Source organism: Paramormyrops kingsleyae, chromosome 19 (assembly GCF_048594095.1).
Source record: "Paramormyrops kingsleyae isolate MSU_618 chromosome 19, PKINGS_0.4, whole genome shotgun sequence".
NCBI lineage: Eukaryota > Metazoa > Chordata > Actinopteri > Osteoglossiformes > Mormyridae > Paramormyrops > Paramormyrops kingsleyae.
In genome coordinates this window covers 10,774,881-10,797,546 of record NC_132815.1, presented here as the reverse complement: position 1 = coordinate 10,797,546, position 22,666 = coordinate 10,774,881, and the positions used below count along the sequence as shown (strand labels likewise).

Below are 22,666 nucleotides of genomic sequence, written 5' to 3'. Positions count from 1 at the left end.
GTAAGGCGTCACTGGTGATGATGGGGATATCTTGTTACGTTCTGAACTGTGAATTTTTGCGGGCTAAGTTGGAAGTGAGCAATCCCATTTTTCTGAAGTCACAGGGCGTGTTTCTCTTTACAGCGCACTAGTATTATGCTGTACAACTCGACAGTATCTTGTTTTGCCTTGAGCATCCTGTTGGTCTGTAAGGGGCTGGGTCGGGCAGCAGCTGGCTGCCGTCTCACCTCCTGCTTCTGTTCATGTTTTTGTCCCCCTCACTGTCAGGCTCTCCCTCACCGCCTACCACAATCACTCCGAATACCACAGGTAACTTTTCTTTGTTCTAGAGTTTTCCTCTGTCCTTTCAGGACATGGTTGCTGCAGTTTAAGTTTGGAGTTATAAGTAAGAAAGAGCTGGACTAGGTACCATAAGGTTGTAGGAGTGAAGCTCATTAAGGCTCCTCTGAGCTTCCCTTGGGCAAAGTAATTGTTCAGTCATAAGATACGTTTTGAATAAAACTTAATTTGAAAATTAAATCTTCTATTGTTCAGCTCCCCGGAATATGTCTACCGCAATCCCTACAGCTTCTCCAGCTCATAATGGTACCACTCCTGTTTCTGTTACAAGTGAGTTCATTTATCCAATTTCAGAGAGCGTAATGTGTGTGTGCACCTGCATAAGTTATAGTTACCCTGAGCTTATGTTTTGTCATTCAGTGTGAAGTCGTGTGAATATTATCCGGGGATGTAGTGCACTAACCACAGAAGGTCTGATTCAGTCTTTTGTAATGGGCCTTGTGTTAAGCGGAAGCTGAGCTGCCTGGCCTTCCGAACGGCAGCCCCTCAAACTGCATGTGTTATTTAAGGCTGGCGACTGGTGGGGATCTTAAGCTGGGACTGTCATTCCCAAAGTCACTCTTCTCCTTCTCCATCGTTCTTCTCCAGACAGCACCACAACCACGGTGGCCCCTTCCACGTCTCCCCAGAAGTCGTCTACCTTTGATGCAGCCAGCTTCATCGGGGGAATCGTGCTGGTTCTGGGATTGCAAGCAGTTGTCTTCTTCCTCTATAAGTTTTGCAAGTCCAAGGACCGTAACTATCATACACTTTAAGATGTCCCCATGTCCCTCCACCCCCCTCCCCCAAACTCCCCTCCAAACACACTGCCCTGCCCATTTCACCGAGGCTGGCAGTTCCAGTTCCACAATCCCTGCGACTGTGTTGCAGTAAATCCTGTTCTCTACCATCATCCATTAGCAATAGTGGAGCTGCACAACCTGGGCATCTGGTCCCCCTCTTTGGGCTTTTGGGGGTTTAAATCACCTTTCCGAATCCAGGGTGATGGTATTCAACCTGATGTATTCAAACTCTCTCATGATTGTCCATATAATTGCCAAGGTCCTTGAATACAAATGTTGCAGCCTTTGTGACCCATCGCCCATTTCTCATCTTTTGAATTGGAGGTAAAGGTCAATGTGCCAAAACCCAAAAGAATGGAAGAGAATTGCTTGAATACCATTTGCTTTATAGGAAAGCTGGTTGCTTCTTATTTCATATTCTTTGAAGTCCAAAAATCCTTTGCAAGACGTGGCATTGCCTTAGAAGATGTGTTCCTAGCCAAGCAGTCATTTTGTGCGGTCTGTACGTAAACTTGTTCTCTTTTACTAACTGCGATGACATTCTTAGGCAGGGGAAGCTCTGCTTCGTCCTCCACAAACACTGCTGGTGGTGGGGAGACCCGCCTTCGCATTATTAGGTGGGGGCAGAGGCTGCATGGGGGAGTACAGTACTCGCACATCTTTCAGTCGACATGGAAGTAGTCATGTAAGAAAAGCACCAGGGGGAAATCTCACGGCAATAAGCACGTTCCTCATTGCGTAACCATTCGCTGCGGCTTAACATACCTGGGGGAGGGGAGGCGAGGCTTGACCAAAAAAACAACAAAAACCAACCAGTGCTCCCAATTAGTGTCTTAAGGGCCTGGATGGTGCAGCAACCTAAAACAATGATTACAGTGTTGGAGGAAGATGACTTGAGGGAAAGTGCCTTGCAGTGGTGTCCAGTGAGTCACTGAGACCCCAGCCTCTGTAAGACTCTGCCCCAGTTGCTGAACCTGTTTTCGAACAGACACCAAAGGAGGCTGTACTGCTGTGCTAATGTTCATAAATACCATATAGATCTCCAGCAGGACTGAATGATTTATCTTTGGTAGTTATGGTTGTTCCTGAATTGCTGAAGGTTACTTATTTAGTGCCTAAGGACTATAAAAAAAGAGTGATCCTATTGTTTCATTGTCCAGGCACATGTCCATCCCCCACTCCTTTTTGATTCTAGTCCATCGAATGATTATCTTATTGACTGCACCATACCCTTTACATTATTTACTGTCAATATTCAGAAACGTTGTCCTGCCTAGGTGGAATGTTTTCTTGATCAAATTTTAGTTTTAAAAACATTACGCTAATGGCCCCTAAATGTTCAGGGTCCCCCCACTGTTGTCCCTGGTCTGTCGAGCAATTTGATACGTGGAGGAAATGCCAGGGAAACGGCTGAAGGCCATATTTTCAGGTTTTTGTTTTGCATCCTGATTAGCATGTTGCTAATTGTTGTGTCTATGCAGTGTCCATATGAAATGCTTGATTTAAACTGGGGGAAAAGGCTTGATGAAGGAGCGAGTTATTGTTGGCTTGTTAAGACACACGGTTATGTTTTTGCGTTTTTCCTGAATTCTGTGTTTAGTTTTCTTCAGCTTTATAAATTTTGCGAAGTGCTTTGGATCCTGAAGAGGAGAAAGTAGTGCTATCACATGACCGGTCATTTGCCAGGCATATCGTGGTGAGCGTAGCCTTGGCCTGGCTTTGTTCGTCATATTCGTGCTGTTACTGGAGTTGCGCCAGAGCTTGTTGGATAACAATTTACTTTTAATTAAGCTGCCAAATGATGAAAATGTCACCTAGGATGACTAACACAAGCAACAATGTACATGCCAACAAATGCTACATTATCCTGTTCCCTGTTGATCCTGTGTAAATGTGCATTAAAAAAATTACAAAACTTTTTCTGCAGCACTAGGCAAAGAACCTTTGTTGGGGGTTAAATGCATATTTTTGTTGCGCAGTTAGGACCTTCGGATGTTTCTGTTCTGAGAGGAGATCATATGATGCTTTTTAAAAATTTTGTTTTTCTCATCCCTCGTGAGACAGTGGGTCTTTACCAGCTGTGCACTAAAAATGACTTCTCTGTTGCTGGTGATCAGCTTATCACCACTAAATGAGTCCTGTCTCATATTGAAGAATGGAGTTGCTAGATGGGAATGGACATTAGTGATTGTTTTCCTTAAAATCCTGCTCTCATGTTGGGTTGTTTTTGACCTTCTCAGACACCTAACAGTCGGTGAATACTATTTCGGCTACAATATGTGTCCAATATTTCATACATATTATTGAATATATATATATGCAGTGCCTGTAGAAAAGCTGTATTGCAAATGATTTGTCATGTTTAACCATAAATGGAATGTTGTGTGCATATTTATATTTAAAATCCCTTAGTTCAAAAGTGCCTTAATTTTTTTTCCCTGTAGTGTTTAAAAATCACAAGAGCTGAATAAAGCAAATCTCCTCCAGTGCACCCACAAATTCAGCTTGAAACGCTGTAAGCTGCTTGTTTCCAAAGTCACGTGTGCCTCTTTCTCTGCTCTATTACTTGATAGCATGTTGGTCACATTTTCTCTCCGATATCCTCTGTGTATCTTGTTTCTTGTTCTCTGGTCACTGCTGCCTCTGATCGTCGAGGTCAGAGTATGTGCTGGTTTCTTTATTCTGCGGCTCATGGGATACCTGCTCAGGTGCAGAGGCTTGCCATAACGTGCATATAAACACTAAGCGCCCCCTCATGTTTTATGCTTTTCTTTTTCTTTTTTTTAAGTGTACCTTTTAATGAGTCTTGCCTTTTTTCTAGTTTTGCAAATTTAAAGAATGAAGATGTCATTGAATAATAAAGGTTTGGATATTGTTAAAAGATTACTTTTCCTGTTTCTGCTCGTGCCTCACGACCTTTTTCTGTATTAAAATCTGACCTGTGCTCTAAGCTAGCAGGGGGCCAAGCATAGTGATTAACTTAATTCCCACCATCTAGTGGATTTGGAAATGCAGTCACAAGGTATCATTCAGGGTTACTGTCTACAGGAGCATCTCCCAGGACGGAGACTATGGGTGAGTGAGGGGCCTTCATGGTGTCGTTCTCGCCACACTGGAAGAGGATGACAGTTGGCTGGAGGTCCTTGGTGCTTCCCATACTCCTTGGGGGAGAAGCTGGAAACATGATTTGAAGCGTTATGCTTGGTTTTGCCCTTGGAACAAGTTTTGTCAGGTGGATCAAGGCCATTTTACGGAAGGATAAAGCGTCTCAGAAGAGCAAACAGTTTGGCATGCCAGCCTGCCAAGTATCTAAGTAAACGCGGACGTAGCATACACACCTGTTTGCTCTGGCATTATGTTGTGGCTGAGTACACATCTGCTGTACAGTAAGCCCTATCGAATGGAACCTTTATCGCAGTGGCTCTCAACCTTTTTTGCACTGCAACACAGTTTTTACCATGCCAGCTCAATCGTGACCCTATATCAAGTATAGCTTTACATTAATGCTATCGAGCACTCTGCACCAATCAATGCCTATCGCACAAATCTGATTGGATGTGCCAGTGGATTTTTAAATTAAGCATCTGTGGTTTGGCTTCTTGGATTGGTTAAGTGTTTGCTAATCTGGCACTAAGCAGTTGCAGACGCAAGACCTGTTTATATAGGTTGATTCTAGGATTGGGGCTGCGAAATCTGATCGTGGATCAGCGTATGGGCTTGCTAGTTTTAAAATGCTTTTATTTCCAACTCTGCCTCACAAGCCTTTCAGAACTTACCGATTTGGGTTGCGACTCCTGGGTTGAGAATCGCTGCTCTATGGTACCTGTTGTAAATCCAGCATTTAAACGGTATCACACCTAATACTGGACCATGCAGAGGTTCTGAAAGCATTTCAGCTTTTGAGATCCTAATGTCAGGGTCCCTGAGCGTGTTTTTTTTCTTTACTTTAGAACACAAGACCGTACTGCAGCACTTGGCCTAGTCTAAAAATGTCTGGTTCCTTGTAGAAGTTTCTAAATGACTTGTCTGTAGGTTGTTTAACCTGAGTCGGGGGTGGAGTTAACAACAATGTTCTCTAATTATTCTCAGAGAAGCTATATTACTCTTACCAGCTTGTGAAGTGTTTTGTTGATTCATGAGAAGTCTAGGGCGTTCTCAGATTTCTCCTGCTCTTACGCTGTGTTCATTCTCACAAGCCTGCAAAGTTCTAGCAGTCTCCACTGCTCAGCTATAGTTGTTCGTTTTAGGCATGTATTTAATAAGCTGGTGTTAAATTTTTAAGCCTTTAGTCAGCACAGTATCTGCTGGAATTCTGGTCTTGTTTAGAAGGCCTGCAGTAATAAAATGGGAGAAATTTGGTTCTTCAAAAAAAAAAAATGCTTGTGGTCAAAATTTACATAATTCAACTATTTTTAGTACTTAGCAGGCAAGCTAATATCTCTTCATATTAGTTTTGCATTTTCTGAACTGGATCTTTGAATCTGTACAGTGTCTTTATTACAGGACCATGGAACAGAAGTGAAATGAACGTACCGAGTGCTGCCTGCTTTAAACGTCAGACAGTTCACTGATTCCTGGATGCTGGCTTTGTTTCCCTTCAGCCAGCAGGGACACTCTGTGCCAGCAGCGAGAAACACTGCTCCTCTTATCAGCACTTGGCTGTCCTGCCCGCTTTTTGCTGCCCAACAGGAAATCGTGGCCGTTACGTCACTGTGGATCTGAGCAAGATTCGTCCTGTAATCTGTTTTTGTTTGTTTTTTTTTGTTTTTTTTAAAAAAAGGTAGGTGGTTGTTGCTGGGAGGATTAGTAAGCATACATGCGGATGTTACTAATAGTAACTTAGTAATGGCTTTGAAGTAGCACCTGATCAGCTTGATACCAGCATTACGGAGTATAAATTCTGTACAGGACCTCCTGGTGGTCATCTGCTGTACTGCTTCACCTGGATCTTACTGAATTATCCTCTGCAATCTCCACAACAGACTGGCAGCTTCAGGCCACTGTGCAGAAAGGATGTGCCGGTGTTTCACATCAAAGACATGTTTGCCCTCCTCCCAGTGTCCTGGCATAAGATATGATCAATTTGGCTCAAACACAAGTACTTCATCAAATTAACCACCACCCCCCCGTTTAAGAAAAATACTATGTGGATTTAAATTAGCTTCACCGGAGTTCTCTGGAACTCCACTTCACATGTCCATATCTTCAAGATCAAGGTGTCCAACTTTCTCATGCTCGCAGGAAGTATGATGTGGGTTTGCCACATCAGCATAGAAAACAACCAGGAAATGACCATCAGCATATAGTGTTATTGTGGCCTTTGCACACTGTTCCCCAAGTGTCCTTCCTGGCCTGGTTCATGGCCATGGTGCAGGATGTCAGAATTGCTGACATGGAAGAATTTTTTGGGGGGGGGGGAACTAGGCCACAGGACCTGAGGTGTGCGGTAGCGGCAGAGTTGTGGTGAGAGACAGTATGGCAGAGACACCGTGTGGCTCAATGGGTAAGCAAACAGTCTTTTGTATGCATCACCACCAAGCCGTGGGGAGGAACTTTGAGTCACAGCTGAATAATTAGATTTTCCAAGTAGCAATAATCCGGTTAGCCACAGCAACAACACTGTGGATTCACTGAGTTCATCGTGGGGAAAAGCCACACCTCTCTTCCCAGGCGATTGTATTGTTTTCCAGTTACACCTCCCACTCAGTTTATTTTGTCAGGGACGTCCTAAATTTGGCTGGGAATAGGTGGGGAGACCTGGCTTTGTGGCGGGGTAGTGCTGGGGTCAGGTGTGTACTTGTGAACCTTCACCCCTCTGCATACAGTGCATGTGGAAGACACCCCTATTTTGACACACCACCAACAAGAAGAAACAAGGGCCTCTGGAATAGGCAACCCTGCACAACATGTAATGGAGCCTTCTGTGTTGTGGAAGCCTGTACCCTAGAACAAACGTCACGTTTACAGCACTGCCATGTCATCAGAGCACGCCTTAAAATCTCTGTGCCATGCCCAGTGCTGAGGATCAGGTTTGCTCTCATGAAACAGCAACGTGTAATTAGGTATACCATAAGGGCTGGGCTGTTCACTCGGCCAGCGCGTGCCACAGGCTTGGATAGCCCCGACAGGGAGAATCGGCATGCAACCAGCTCATTTTATTCAGTTGCTAAGGAGATGCAAGTTTCTTTGGTCGAAAGTATGTTGCTTGTTTACGCAGCTGCCCATTTAAGCTAGGCATGTTGAGTTTTATTCAAGGCTGTAATGGTAGGGTCCCTCTTGACGCAGTGTTGCTGCTTTCCTGTTATTCCCAGAAAGGTAAACAAACTCTGTGTCCTCTGAGTAACCGGGCTCAAATCAGACAGAACAAACCACGGCTGGGCATCTGAGTTTAATCGTCTCCCATCCCCGGAGGCCTGCGGACTGCTGACCTGATGTGCGGAGGCATGCCGTTCCCCGCAATCAGACCGCTGATTTGATTAAAATGTTAGCCATTACACTGATGAGTGGTAGGTGAATATCTGCTAAAAACAATGGGCCAACGCAGAACCCGACCAATGTGGTTTTGTGCACAGTTGAATAAATCAAGATCTGCCATTGCCAGTTAAAGGCTTTCCCCGAGAGTCTGATTGGGTAGGGCTCATTATGGTACCCATTGTGAGATTAAACTTTCTCTCTCACACAACTGAATCCCACAATACTGGATGGTGATCCACTTGGGGAGTTTACCCGAAGGTGTCCATAAGGCAATCCTGTCTCTGCTTCTTCTTGGTGGAAAAATGCCGCTTCTGACAAACTGGTAACTCAAGCTATTGTCCTGCTGGTCTCTAGTGACATTTCTTGACTGAGCACATAGATGCTCACTTAAGCAGGCGGAAAATCTGCTCGGGGGCACAGCGATCCGTTCTCCTTGTTTTGCATCACTGATACATTATTAACCCAGTTCATAGATAACTGAGTTTGACTTGGCAAGAATAACCCCTCTTTGGAAAAACGTGCGATTCTGTCAAGCTGCCATTTAGGCTTTTCCAGTTCATTATTCAGAGGTCTTTTGTGGTCGTCTGCTATCAGATGGCAGTACGGACGCCATAAATATGGCAAGATCGAGACACAGAAACAAAAGCATGTTTATCGGTTGAGACAAAGGTGCTCGTTGTGTTCATTCAGACCAGTGTTAGCCACTCAGCTAGATGGCCTGACTTGAGCATGAAAATAAACTGCAGAATTTAAAAACCTTAAGGATGCTTTTCCCACAGAGGAAGTATTGAAACTGACATCGTCATAGAAAACATGGATTTTTCCAGTCCCCCTTGACTTATGGAAGGGGTATTTATTTTTTTTTATCTGGAACATATTTTCTCTGGACCTTGACAGTGACATTGCGGGATTCCTCTCCAGTACTGCTGCTGCTGTCTGTGTGACCCTGACTTCCCTTGGCCCCCGTTTGCTTTATAAAGCTGGTCTCCTCAGAGTATCTGGGCTAGACCGAGGCAAAGTGGTCTGGGAATGTGGTTGTTCAGGTTCAGGTGGTCCTGAGTGGCTATTTCACTGGATTGGGCCTGAGCTTTGCTGAGAGCCATCTGATTGGGAAACTTCAACAGGGACAGGAGTGTCAACTATCATTTCTTGAATCAAGACTTTCAGGGGGTGTCAGCTGGCTATAAGTTTAGGGATAATTGCTACTCTTCAAATCGGTGCTTGTTCTAAGGGAAACTACTGAAAGTTTAAAGTCAGCCATTGGCTAGTTAGGCTAAAAGACCAGGGAGGTACCAGCTCTCAGTGTGGTGGACATAACACTGTGAGCTCATGGGCATTTTACTAACGCAAAGATGTTCTGAGGGCAGAAGAAAAGTGGAACCAGATTGTAGAGGAGATTGGTTGGACCCATCAGATGTCTTGGGCCCGTCTCTCATCTAGTTGCTTGGACCCACCTATACAATCTGATTCTCTCTTTGAACCAATGATTTTTTCCCTTCTGCCCTCAGAGCATTTTTGTGCAAGTAAAACTCCCACAAGAACATAGAGATGAAAAGCAGGCAAGGAGATCCTGAGTTGTGCTACACCCCATTGTACACTTGCTAGTTATGGAAGCCAAGTTTTTCCTATTCCAAAAAGTGTTCCATCTTTTCAAGGGTGAAGCGGCTGTGAGCCACAGAATACAATAACTACTCGGTCTACTCCAACCCTCCCTGCTCTCTTTCGTGGAGGAATCTACAGTAGACTATGAATTTACTTTACTCCGTAAGAAGAAATGGTCCGGCATATGATGAGGCCCTTTGTTTAGGACACAAGTGAAGGTAGGTATGAAACTTAAAGTACAGCACACATTTTATCAGACGCCATCTGTCCATGAACTTGCACAGTTTGTTCGGACGGGCTCTGCTCTTACTGGGAGATAATGTCTCAGCATACCGAGGTTGAAGGCAAGGCTACAATATTAGGAAGAGAGCATGGAGCAACTCCATGTGGACCGGAACCACAGAAGGCTGTAGACATCAGTGCTTCAAGCTACAAATTGCTGGTGGTGTTCAAGCAGTTGATTATGGTGTCACATGCTGTTTGCAAGACGGCTGTTTATTTTAGAAAAGTGGGATAACTTTCAATTACATGTCTGATGAAATAGTGCCATCTACTGGATACAACTACTTAACTGTCCTATTATGTTCATTTTTCAGGAACAGCAATGGTGTTCCTGGGTCAATTTTACCCGGTGCATTTTTAATCATCCAAAAGGTGTCTGAAAATAAAAAAATCTTAACAATAAGTCTAAATATTTAATCACTAACTACTTTACTAATTATTCTACCAATATTTAGCGCACTGGTATTCCTTAGCTCTAACAGGTAATGGTGCAATTAGGATAAGTAACTCGGAACATGGAAGATTGAGGGGCCCTGTTCTTTATTACCAGCAGCTCAGCAGGGAGTTCAGCCCTGTTCTTGTCTGTGTGTGTGCGTGTGTCTGTGTGTGTGTGTTTGTGTGTGTGTGAGTTTGTGTGTGTGCGTGGATGTGCATGTCTGTGTGTGTGTGTGTGTGGATGTGCGTGTGTCTGTGTGTTTGTGTGTGTGCGTGGATGTGCGTGTCTGTGTGTGTGCCTGTGTCTGTGTGTGGGTGTGTGTTTGTGTGTGTTTGTGTGTGTGCGTGGATGTGCGTGTCTGTGTGTGTGCGTGTGTGTGTGTGTGTGCGTGGATGTGCGTGTCTGTGTGTGTGTCTGTGTGTGGGTGTGTGTTTGTGTGTGTGTGTTTGTGTGCGTGCGTGGATGTGCGTGTCTGTGTGCGTCTGTGTGTGTGTGTGTGTGTGCGTGGATGTGCGTGTGTTTGTGTGTGTGTGTGTGCGTGGATGTGCGTGTCTGTGTGTGTGCGTGTGTGTGTGTGTTTGTGTGTGTGCGTGGATGTGCGTGTCTGTGTGTGTGCCTGTGTCTGTGTGTGGGTGTGTGTTTGTGTGTGTGTGTTTGTGTGCGTGCGTGGATGTGCGTGTCTGTGTGCGTCTGTGTGTGTGTGTGTGTGTGCGTGTGTTTGTGTGTGTGTGTGTGCGTGGATGTGCGTGTCTGTGTGTGTGCGTGTGTGTGTGTGTTTGTGTGTGTGCGTGTCTGTGTGTGTGCCTGTGTGTGGGTGTGTGTTTGTGTGTGTGTGTTTGTGTGCGTGCGTGGATGTGCGTGTCTGTGTGCGTCTGTGTGTGTGTGTGTGTGTGCGTGGATGTGCGTGTGTTTGTGTGTGTGTGTGTGCGTGGATGTGCGTGTCTGTGTGTGTGCGTGTGTGTTTGTGTGTGTGCGTGGATGTGCGTGTCTGTGTGTGTGCCTGTGTCTGTGTGTGGGTGTGTGTTTGTGTGTGTGTGTGTTTGTGTGCGTGCGTGGATGTGCGTGTCTGTGTGCGTCTGTGTGTGTGTGTGTGTGTGCGTGGATGTGCGTGTGTTTGTGTGTGTGTGTGTGCGTGGATGTGCGTGTCTGTGTGTGTGCGTGTGTTTGTGTGTGTGTTTGTGTGTGTCTGTGTGTGTGCGTATATGTGCGTGTGTGTGTGTTTGTGCGTGTGCGTGGATGTGCATGTGTGTGTGTTTGTGCGTGTGCGTGGATGTGTGTGTGCGCGTGTCTGTGTGTGTGTGTGTGTGCATGTGTGATTGTAGTGAAATATGTCTCACAATTGCAAAGACAGAAATACTCTGACATTTCTGACACCCTTTTACCTCCAGTTTTGCTGCTGGGTCAAATTAACCCGAACAGTATCTGTGATATGAACTTTCAGGGGGGGTGGTTGCAAATATATGAGATGAACCATTTTCATATTATATGTTGATTACGCTAATTAAGGCCAGCAGAAGTAGTTTCATACTAAAAATTTTTTTTTAACTATTTTTCCTAAATCTTCAAACTTTAAAACGGGTCAATTTTACCCGCAACATAATAGGAGGGTTAAGCAGGAAGTAAGGCTGCATTATACCAATTACTTCTTTGATGAGGTCACCATCTGATTTAGGCAGAAACTTTTCTCTCTGTGACTCTGGCAAATTATATTTAATTACTGCATATCATCCATAATGCAAGGACTCCAGTAGTAGCTAGGCCTGAAAAATCATTTAATATTTCAGAACTTGTTCCACAAAAGTACTGAGGAGAACTTTTCTGTATCCACTTATTACATTTCTGCAGAATGAAGTCTACTAAACCATACACTATAATGAAAGGTGTGTCGACCTTATAAAGGAAGGGTGCCAATTCACTGTCAAGGAATTAACACACAGGCTTCAAGGCCGCAGATGTGTTGACACTAGAACTGACTCTCGTCATGCATCCTGTATTTTGATTAATCACCGGTGCGCTGCATAGTTAGTGGAATTGTTTTGTCAGTAAATCTGTGTTCAATGTGGGTTGAAAAGTCGTCAGTCAAAACAGGAATGTCAGGTAAATCTATTCCCTGGTCCCTGACAAACTGACTGACTTCCCCAGCTGCATGTCAATTTCTCCAAAACAACCACTTTTGTTCTTCCTTTTTTTAATTAACAATAATGAAAAGATTAATTTGTCCAATGATACACTTGTGAAAACAACTCTGACTGACAGTGAGCTGTTTAAACCATGAATCAGTCACCATTGTGCACTGCAGGGATCCAAGAATACTCAAATCAGTAACAGTAGCTTATGTTCCTTAATGCAGAGTGGTACAATTTGCTTCATAATACATGTATTATGAATAGGTAATATTAGGATTTTTTCAATACAGATACTGATACTGTTTATCGATGCCAAAACCCAGCCTCAGCACTTCTGCGGGTCCTTGAGCAAGGCCCTTAACCCCCAGCTCTCTGGGCGCTGCCACGAGTGGCTGCCCTTCACAAACAGATTACTCTCCAAAGAGGGAGTTGAGGGAGGCGTAAAAGAATTTCCCCACGGGGGCAACATGGTGGTGCAGTGGTTAGCACTGTTGCCTCACACCTCTGGGACCAGGGTTTGAGTCTGGGTTCCTTGTGTGTGGAGTTTGCATGTTCTCCCCATGTCGTCACGGGGTTTCCTCTAGGTACTCCGGTTTCCCCCCCCCCCCCACAGTCCAAAAACATGCTGAAGCTAATTGGGGTTATTGAAATTGCCCATAGGTGTGCGAGTGTGCCCTGCGATGGGCTGGCCCCCCATCCTGGGTTGTTCCTCGCCTTGTGCCCATAGATTCCAGGATAGGCTCTGGACCCCCCGCGACCAAGTAGGATAAGTAGTTTGGAAGATGGATGGATTAATTGATGATTATTTACTTATCTATACTCAACAATACTATTCTCCATAATGTGGTCATAAGAGACATGACACAATGTAAAGAAATGTAATATAATGCTTTTGCAAAAAAGTTTGTTTCCTGTAGTGCTGCTTCACTATCCTGCTAGTCCCTGAATGTATTGGTTGAAGTTTGGACCGTATTTAATTATGAAGATGTTTTAATACCATCGAATGTTTCCAACTGAATTTGTTGTCTTGAAATTCATTTTGAGGTGAAAGTGAATGACCTGAATTTAGGTGACAATTATTAAAATGAACTTCATAAACTGTATATTTTGGAACTTTGTGGAAGCCGAATACTTTTGTATTTTACCATTGAAATTACAACTGAAATATTCAGTTGAAATATTCAATGTTTAAAAAGTACATTCACATAAAATTACAGCCCCAGAATATTTAAGCATTATTGAATGCAATGCATTTTCATATGGATTAGTGTAATTCAACGTGCTTTTTTGCATCCATGGCTTATCGTTAATTTAATTCCGTAAGCATTACATTGCCTAAAGTGAGGCCACACTTTTGTAGGCTCTACCCCATCTGTCATGATGACTGGACAGCACAGTATATAAACACGCAGCTACGTGACGCCTGCAGTGTCGTCATCACTAGGGGACGGTATAGAATTTAAAAACGCTGCTATGCTGGAGTGCTTTTCCACTAGAACAGGTACGGTATTTATGGTATGGGGTACTTTCAGTACTCTCCCTTTTCCATTGGCTTCCACTGATTGGTCACGTGCCGGTACCAAAAGTTCCAGTATCAAAAGTGCCAAACTGGGGTGCTTTATTGGTACTGCGAGGTGGGACTTGAAAGGCTTTCTTTGCTATGGTAAGCTTTAAACTGATTTTTACACCTATATCAGAATCTATAAAAAGGAATAATAATTAAAATGGCAAAGCTAGTTAAAGTTTAATCCTGACAAAATAAAAATGTTTTGACGAAACAAACTCCCTGCACTATAATGTCCGCACAGAACTGAAAGTAAGAAAACACCTGATCTTAATCTGAGCTTACTAGCGATGTAAGAATTGCATGTGCATAACATGCGATGTTGGTATTAATGTCGCACACAAACGCTACAGCCTTTTCTCAAATTCAGTACAAAATACCCCGCCCTGTGTTGTGATGTTATTCAGTGCCGGTACCAATTTTTACGCCAGTGGAAATCCAACACATTCCTTAAGTACCAAAAGTACAGTGGAAAAGGGCCCTTGGAATGAATTAACGGCAAAAATACTGATAGTGGCACCATTTGTCCAGGAGCTTATTGAAAGTATCGGTATCACCCAGTCCGGAACCGGTACCAATTCAGTATCGGCTCTCAGTACTCATCCCTATCAAGTATTGATATTTAACAGTTAAGCAGCACCAAGGTTTTGCTCATATAAATATCAAAATGGTTTATTTAAATACACACACACACACACACACATATATATAAATCTGTCAAACTTAAACAGATACAATATGACAGAATCAATCCATAAAAACATCCTTCTTAGTGTGATGATGCTACATGAGCCACTTTAATTGATACATTCCTCCACATGGTTCACCTCTCGTGGGAACCTCCAGGGCTATTGTTGACATGAAATGGCACAAGGGCAGCAATAGCTAGTGCTCGCTTGGCTATGTCTCCCACAGGATATCGCTCCTCTTCAGGCTCGTCTGTAGCCTCTGCGCCTGCTTGGGCTGCGGCGTGGTTCCCCGCTTCCCCCGGCTCTGGGGCCTTGGTGGGACTCCATCGCTAGGCAGAGGAGACTGTGGGGGTGGCCTGGGGCACCTCAGCTGCCTTACAGTCCCCTTACGGGGGCTCTCAGTGCTGCATTTCAACTCCAGAGCTTTCCGCTTCAGCTTCTCCACCTGCTTGCAGAACAAAGATGGACATTAGCTAACAGTAACTGTTACGATAGACAGAGCCTGAACCAGTCCAATCTGACCTCCTGCTGGTGCTTCCTGAGCTGGGAGATTTGTGTCCCCTTATCCTCCATGCGTCTGACCAGGCAATCCAGCTCACGTTCCAGGTCCTCTCGCAGCTCTTGCTTCTGCGTTTCCTCGATTTGCCTTGCAAGCTCCTGGTGCTCGCTTCAACATACACACCCACACGATCACGACAGGAAAACGTCCCTGAGGCAAGTCTGTCTAATCAATTTTTTTTGTGAGCTCTCACAGCACTTTTCCATGACTTAATAGCTGCACTGTGTAATGCAGACTGTGTTTTCATACATATTTATTAATAATTGCACTGCATCAACACCTACTACATGACTGGCTGGTTGTGTGCCATTCATAGCGCACTCCAAAAGTGTTTATCGTGATCGCAGTCATTTTAAATCGCCCGGGCCTATTTCATCATGATGCAAAATATGTCGCCAGTGATACTCTGGATCCTTAAATTATATTGCGATAATAATCGTTATTTACTTCAAACAGGTGTACTACCCAGACACATTGCAGCTGCGTTACATCTGTTAATATTTACGTGTTACTATGGAGCAGAAGAGCCGTAACCTGATAAGGCCGTAAAGGGCGAGAAAGCAGCTGGGGCACTCACAAGCTCATTTGGCCCAGCTCGTCCTGGAGGGCCAACAGGACCTCAGACAAGCTGCCCGAGGCAGAGGCCCCCTGGCTGGGGATCAGGGTCCTGTGGGCTCCTTTGCTTGAGAATGGGCTGGGCTTCCGGCAGGGGCGAGACGGGCGCCGTGGCTGGGCTGGCTGCTGTTTCATCATGTGCAGGACACTCTGGATGTTGGCATGTACAGAGTGACTCGAACTGGTGGACTGGGACAAGGAGAAAAAAAGTCAGACGATGAATAAAATATAACAGTATCACAAAACCGAAGGGGAGGATCCCATAACAGAAAAGTCACAGGTTAAGGGGGGAACTTCCTTGTGAATTATCACATAACTTGACAAGTATTCAGCATGATTTCCAGGTATTTACACTAAGTGTCACACTGAATGTTATGCAACTCATTGTGGACAGTAAGACACGTGCAGACACATGCTAGGACGTTGTTACGAGCCTCTGACGGCTCACACCGTATGACGCTGCTGCGACGTACCGTCCCCGCCACGAACGGCAGCGCCGGCGCCTTGGGGAGAGTCGGGGACAACGATGCTGCGCTCTTCACTTTGGCCGTTTTCTAAACACAGGTCAGAAACTCGTGATCCATCTGCTCAGTCGCATCTTAAATGCATCATCCGAAGCGTTTGGGCCCTCCTGACAGGTAAGCGCCGCTGGTCCGTACCCTGACTGCTTTCGTCTTCTTCTTCTTCCGTCCCGCCGATTCAGAAGCAGGCGATCTGTGAAGGCAGCAGTCATCCTCATGGCCTCTTTGGGGCTGGAAGAGGAGTTGCCAGCAAAGCAGGGATAAGTTGGACGAATGGAGCCCTGACACCCGGCGATATCTAGACGGTGGTTTAGAGAAACTGACCCAGGACACCTTCTCCTGCAGGGCTAGTCGCTCGTGTTTCTCCGCAAGGAGCTTCTGCTCCAGCACCTCTAACTTTTTCTGTTATAATAAAAAGCAAACAAGTAAAAACTAGCTTCCTGTAACTTTTTTCATCCTGTTGTCATTCTGCAATGCTGCCAGCCCGTTGGTGTGTCAAACCAGGATGCCTGCTCCTCTGATGCACTCCCTGCCAGGTGGACAGCTTTACTTACACACTACAGATCACATGGCACCATTCAGCACTCAATGCTGAAGTCAGAGCCGTCAAAGACGACCAAAAAGCTACATCGCCACAGAGAATGCCGCTAGACTGTATATGCTGCTGTGAGATTCCTGTTCACTTCTAGCAGATGGTACAACTCTGACCCTAACCCTACCTACAGGCCCAAAGCTTAGCACCTGAATTACCCTGTGGTCCCACGTCTTCAGTGTCAAGTACTGTATATGTAAAGATACTGTGAACACATGTCCTGCAGTACCTCAGCTTCAGACTGGGTGCTGGTCAACTTCAGACACTCCCTCTCCAGTTTCTCCAGCTTTTCCAGTTTGGTGTGGAAGTCTGCTTGGTCTTTCAGCCTTGACCTCAGCAGGCAGGCCTGCAGAGACGACAGGAGGCTAAAAATGGGTCACCTTCCTCTAGAACCTGCACACCTTCGTGACACCGTTCAGCTGCCCTGTGGATTAACTGCACCTGTTTCTGAACTATCGAGAGCTTGTCCTCTTCTGCCTTTTCCACCATCTTCTTCATGTAATCCAACTGCTTCTCCAGCAGATTACAACGAGCTTCTGCTGACTGCAGCTGGTGCACCAGCTCTGAGACAGACAGGATGAAGGATGTCACTTAAGGCAATATGTTAGGGTGGTAATTAAAATGTAGGTCATTTAGAGCAGGATGTATTATTAAAATGCATTTAATATTTAAATAAATGCCTTACATGCTTAATCGCACTTCATCAATACATATTAACAGGTATTTATGTGTGTTTTTTTTTTAAAACATGCTCTTGAATGTACGTTCAGCGTAAGTGTTTATTTCTGTTTCGCAACCTGCAGGTAGGACGAGTCACCTTGGCTGGGTGCACTCGCCCCTTCAGCGGCTGGGTCCTGTAGAGGCTCCCTGGTGGCCGGGCCCCTGTGAGCTGCCCGTGACAGCTGCCTGACGTTATTCTCAGCCTGGACCCTCTCCAGCTCCAAGCGGCGCATCTTCTCCTGAAGGTTCTTCAGCGCAGCTATCACCGCTGTTAGCGAGAATGACAAAACGTTTACCATGTCAGACAATAAAACACCTAGCACTGTTGTTTTCATGTAATTGCCCAATATTTACAGTACATATTTTATGAAGGGCCACAATACCAAGGGTGAATCTCAATACAGTACCAAGAATGCAAAAACCAGACTTGTAGCATTGGCAAGACTGGTCTTGCTAACCTGTAATCCAGGAACTAACTTGGGGCACAATGAATCATGGAACTGGTCTCATTTGGCGAGGATGCAACTGATGTATCCTTGGTATTTGGGGCGGGGCAAGACCAACATTTTGGGATTTTTGCTGTACTTGTGTATTGGAACTGGTCTTCAAAAATGGAAGATGACGTAAAACGAATACACGAGAACACAAGTGCGTTCAAGTACGCATGTTAAGATTCCCCCTGAAAATCGAACTCATAATTACTCATATTCGTTTCATAGCCAACGCCACAGGCATACCTTTGCCATTAGCGTCGGGCGCTGCTGAACACGGTCGCAATCCGCCTTTGTGCAGGTTCAAGTCGCCGACATCGGAGGCGCCCTTGGCGGACAGAGGAGGAGGGATCCGGTCCGGTGGCAGATGGAAGCTTCCAAGATAGCTGTGCTTCAAGGGCGACGCCAGACTTCGTCTCTAAACAGACATTTAAAAAAAAACATATAGCATTACCTTGAAAACTCAGGTTAATAATATAATTGTTACAAAGTATCAATATTTTAGTTAATATACACACGGTGGCCAATTTAGGTCAGCTGGCTGGCGTGAGATTTTTAGAGACCAGTCTGCACACACAGGCACACGCATTTACATGTAGGCTATGTAACAGTTTTATTACCTTGTAAATAGTCTGTATGGTTTGCAAATTACACCAACGCTTTTGATGTAGCTAATTTAAGGTTTACAATGATTAACAACATAGATTTGCTGTAAGATTTCTTGCGTGACAGTCACGCCAGATGCGTGAGAGATGGCAACCCTGCATTCATGTTAATGTTTTGGTTAATATCCAAGGAAGATGACAGGCTGAGAAACAAAACCGGAACACAGCATCTCGAGCACGGTTTGTTTAACACATAAACCATAACTGGCTGCTTGGTGACCACTGTGATCGCCATACAAACTTGACCAGCTGCTTGTTGCACTGCACCCAACGCAAAACAAGTCTTATATACCGACTCGGCTAAGTGGTGTTTGTTCGGCGCTAGTTAGCATGCTAGTTATCCGTAACTGCGCAATAAGCTCCCGTGTGTAACTGCGCCCAGGCGCCTACCTGATCCTCCAAGAGATCCATCTGTAAAGTTTTAGCAGCCGTCTCTCTGCTGTGTAACATAACCCTCCACCATCTGCCGAATATGCTTATTCTACCGGTTAGCATACGAGTCGGACGCAGTTTAAATTTCCCTCCTCCCCCGGCGCGTGTCGAGGCTCCGCCCCCTGTTCTGTATTAACTTACAGAAAGTTCTGTATATTTTGGAGGGATGAATGAAGCCAAATTAAATATTGTGGCGTCCCTGGCTGCGTCTATTTTTAACATAACGTATATGTTTTTTCCCACTGTTTTGGTTTAGCATGCACATCTATTATAAAACTTGAGAGGCTACGATATAAAATGTCAACTTAGTCACGTTTTTACTATTCAATATTCACTCCCTTGCCTTAGTTCAATAGGTACTACAAACTCGACGCTGTAACATCGTATCCCTTATGGACCCTTGAACTGCGTGACCCAGCTTGATCTCAGGCAGCAGCGTTTTAGAAAGGCTTGTCCGTTACAAGCGCTGAAACGAAATATCTTATAAAGAGAATTACACAGGTCTTAAGAAGATACCGTCGGGGAAACAGAGGGCGTAGTATTTAATGTAGTCCCCCCACGCAAATGCAGGGAACTGACCTCACAGCGTAACCGTCACATTTTTTACCTGATGAAACATAACTTTTGATATACAGTTGGGGGTCAAACTGTCACAAAGCAGGCCGACGTAAGGATGACTGATGTTTACAGAGTGAGCAAGCTAAAAAGCAAGTGACAGATGAGATGTTTATCCACGTTTGACTAAATTAAGACGAATGCATTATTGATGTGCTAGTTTTGTGGGGAAACAAGAATTTTACAGAATGGCGGCATTATTTTTCTCCTTTATTGTGCAAATACTACGTACTGTGCTGTATTGTTAATTGTGTGAAACTTACTTGTTACTTCCAATTATGAAAAGTGTATCTGTTTACAGCTTAAAGTTCCATCCATCCTCCAACCGCTTTTATACAGACCCAATGCAAGGTATGGGGAAAGTGACTAGAACCTGTCCCAGGAAACATACAGTACAAGGGAAAAGTACACCACAGACGGGATTCTAGCCCATCTTTAAAATTAAAATCTTCACAATAATTTGGCCTTTCATACGAACTACCGGGAGTTGTAGTTTTAATGTAGCACTTCCAGTAGTCAAAGCAGACGCGAAAAATAACAAGCTGAGAACTCAAATTCCCAGAGGACATTGCGAAACTAACGGCGACACGTGCCCTGCGTTGATGCTAATTGGTTCAGTGCCATTTATTATACGCCCACATTGAATTTTGTGATGTCCCATTGAACGTCGCAGGTGTCAGTTAATCCTCTACTCAAGTGTCACTGAAACGAATGGGTCTATTTTTCCCCACTTACAGCGCCGGGGTTTACAGCTTCTTGATCGTCGGAAATATATGTGAGCTAAGTAAGTCCCTCTGTGGTTTGTATTATTTGCCAGTTTACAGTTTAATCTGAAAGAGGGCTTGGAGGTGTTACTGAATCGTACCTTCAGTTATTCATTATAGCAATTAAATGGTAGTGTTATTTATTACCATGTATGTTTTTGTGAAAATTGAATGAACTATTTGGTAGCTGACTTGCAAAACAAAAACAGCGCTCATCAGTTACATTTGCGTTATTAAACGGCAAACAGAGTAACAGTATTGACAGTTTTGAGTTTGGGTTATTTTATTTAGTAAATAATAAAATGTAACGGGTGTTATTTGAACATTTTTTATAAGGATATTAGGATAAATAGCATTGAGTAGCTTGCATTATTAAACCGTTGTCAGTGCGCTCATATAAATAGCTTTGCGTATAAATACTGCAGGCTAAAGGAAATGTGTTTACTGTTATATGTTATCAATTGTAAGTGTAAATTGCACGGGCTCTTTATTGTCAATCCTGCTTGCAGAGGATCTGCAAAATCTTGCAAATGCATTTTCCTGTTTGCCAGCTTCCAATCAGTCTTTGCCAGCTTACTGTCATTCAGTATTGAAACATTCTGAGTCGCTATATGTTTTGCCTGGACGCAATAATTTTTATTGAAAACACTTCTATATGATTAAATCGATGTTTTACAGAACTGATTACTTTGAAGCAAGGTGTAAACATCACTATAAATTGGCTAACCGAGCATCTTTAAAGTTAGGGCAGAGCGCAGATTGGATGGACATTCAGGACGCCGAGGGCTGGTGGACGGCGCTCGGTAGCCGAGACGCGCTGTCCAGGGAGGCGGCGATGGACAGCATACGGCAAGAAGTGATGATGAGGGTGGAAAAAGCCGCCCCCTCCGGAGAGTCCTCTTCGTCAGCCGACTCAGCTGTCGCCTCTTCGAACGATCTGAACGACACGCTGGCCCGCCTGCTTATGCTGTCCAAGAGATGCCCGTTTGCCGACGTCCGGGAAAGATGCGCACGGATACTGCGAACAGTGCAGGTAGGAGACGGACAGCAATCGGAAAAGCCGCTTCCGGAGACGTGCCTGTCCGCTGCCGTTCGGTGCTTATGGGGCTTCCACCTAAAGATTTAATTCACAAAGAAAAATAACATGAACTCTCTTTTTAGCGGTATTGGCAACAAAAATACATAGGCTACTCTGCCGGCCGCTGATAGGTTTTTGAAGCTGTCCTTTCGGGAAAAAGGAGTTCTATATTTTCACAGCAGAAAAGTGAAATGAGGGGGGAAAAAATATATATATATATATATATATATAGTAAGATAATATTAAAAATTCCACTGTCTACAGTGTGAAGACGGATATTAAAATGACACATATGTACCTGTATAATTGTTTCAAAAGACGAGGGTTATATTGTACAATTGGAGTCTACGGATGACTGGTACGCAGAAGAAAATGTTAAGATTAATGGCTGTTCACCCCGATGGCAAATGCTAAAAATACGTTACATGGCATCATCCTTGTCATGGACTGCAGCTGTCTCTGAAAAACGTTTCAGTGTATCTAATGATAGCTAATTTAGGTTGTTCTTCTACTTAGGTGAAAGGGGTATGTCCAGTTATGGAACCGGAATTCAAACTGCTCGAAAGACTGTGCGGCTTGTCTATTGCAGCCTGTGGGGGGGATCGCGGCACCTCTAAGACTGGGCTTGTTTCCCCACCGCGATGCATTCCCAAAGTCATCTTACACTTCATTTGTTGAAGTCTTGCCAAAGGTCATGTTTTCTGGATTTCGATTCTTTTGTGTGAATGCGATGCACAGACTCGAGGAAAAACACGCATCAGACACAAACCTTTAACTCGCTGCCCATCACGGACTGGCGAAAGGACCAGTATTTAATTGAATCTTTATCGATGACACTTCAGATTTTTAAATTATTTTTTACCGTGTTAACATGTTTTGACATTGGTGGTGAATGCACTTGCTCGCCTTGTCCTCCCGAAGTAGAACCGGGAATGTTTAGAGTAAGATTCCTCTCATGCCGGCTTGATTATCTTGAGTACTTTGAATTCCGTTTATGGAGGTCTGGCGTGATTGAGTCCAACTCATAGCAATAAGATGCTAATATAGCAAGCCCCCCCCCCCCAAGATCAATGTGGCAGTGTTAATACTGGAGGACAATTGTGCATGTCTATCATTGAAGGCCACAGCTGAAAACACTACTAGGGTGGGATTCTCAAGGGCAATCTGCAGAGATAAACCCTTGGGGTCAGTGGGGGTCATAGGGTCATATTTTGTTAGTGAAAATGCTACGTCCACAACAAAGTGTGTTTGGATCTCAGATTTATTATGGAATATGTTGAGTGTTTTTTTTTTTAAAAGACAGCTATATGCTCTAAACTT

The 22,666-nt window shown here is 44.4% G+C and overlaps 2 protein-coding genes and 1 long non-coding RNA gene across 5 annotated transcripts in view; 2 read left to right on the top strand and 1 right to left on the bottom strand.

The window, feature by feature from the left end:
* Positions 1-8,269: 8,269 nt before the first annotated feature.
* On the top strand, positions 8,270-16,406 carry LOC111856493 (uncharacterized). Its single transcript, XR_011984042.1, has 2 exons — positions 8,270-9,415; positions 16,172-16,406. It is a non-coding gene; the product is annotated as an uncharacterized lncRNA (long non-coding RNA).
* cep57l1 (centrosomal protein 57, like 1) lies at positions 14,414-19,945 on the bottom strand. Of its 2 annotated transcripts, none has more exons than XM_072702507.1 (11): positions 19,768-19,945; positions 18,039-18,210; positions 17,399-17,569; positions 17,023-17,144; positions 16,811-16,927; positions 16,314-16,391; positions 16,128-16,220; positions 15,942-16,022; positions 15,431-15,657; positions 14,817-14,961; positions 14,414-14,739 (listed from the first exon to the last, which is right to left on the bottom strand). In XM_072702507.1, exons 3-11 carry the CDS (start codon positions 17,532-17,534, stop codon positions 14,506-14,508), a joined length of 1,233 nt encoding a protein of 410 aa, XP_072558608.1. In that variant the 5' UTR covers positions 17,535-17,569; positions 18,039-18,210; positions 19,768-19,945; the 3' UTR covers positions 14,414-14,505. The 2 variants fall into 2 exon arrangements, with proteins under 2 accessions (XP_072558608.1, XP_023692231.1); XM_023836463.2 differs by lacking the exon at positions 19,768-19,945 and adding an exon at positions 18,848-19,250.
* A 220-nt stretch (positions 19,946-20,165) lies between these two features.
* Positions 20,166-22,666, top strand: part of sesn1 (sestrin 1) — a 35,303-nt gene continuing 32,802 nt past the window's right edge. Inside the window, exons 1-2 of one of the 2 annotated variants that reach the window (XM_023836444.2) lie at positions 20,166-20,288; positions 21,011-21,301. In XM_023836444.2, coding sequence (XP_023692212.1) covers positions 21,032-21,301 — 270 coding nt within the window. In that variant the 5' untranslated portion in view covers positions 20,166-20,288; positions 21,011-21,031. The remainder of the gene's footprint in view (positions 20,289-21,010; positions 21,302-22,666) is intronic. The other variant, XM_023836436.2, reaches the window with a different exon arrangement.

Excerpts from the sequence above, each read along its gene's own strand:
- cep57l1 (XM_023836463.2), bottom strand. The coding sequence starts at position 18,952 with ATGCTAACCGGTAGAATAAGCATATTCGGCAGATGGTGGAGGGTTATG. Across the intron at positions 17,145-17,398 it reads GGCGAGTGCACCCAGCCAAG|AGCTGGTGCACCAGCTGCAG; the intron begins GTGACTCGTCCT and ends TGTCTGTCTCAG. Across the intron at positions 16,392-16,810 it reads GCACCCAGTCTGAAGCTGAG|AAAAAGTTAGAGGTGCTGGA; the intron begins GTACTGCAGGAC and ends TTATTATAACAG.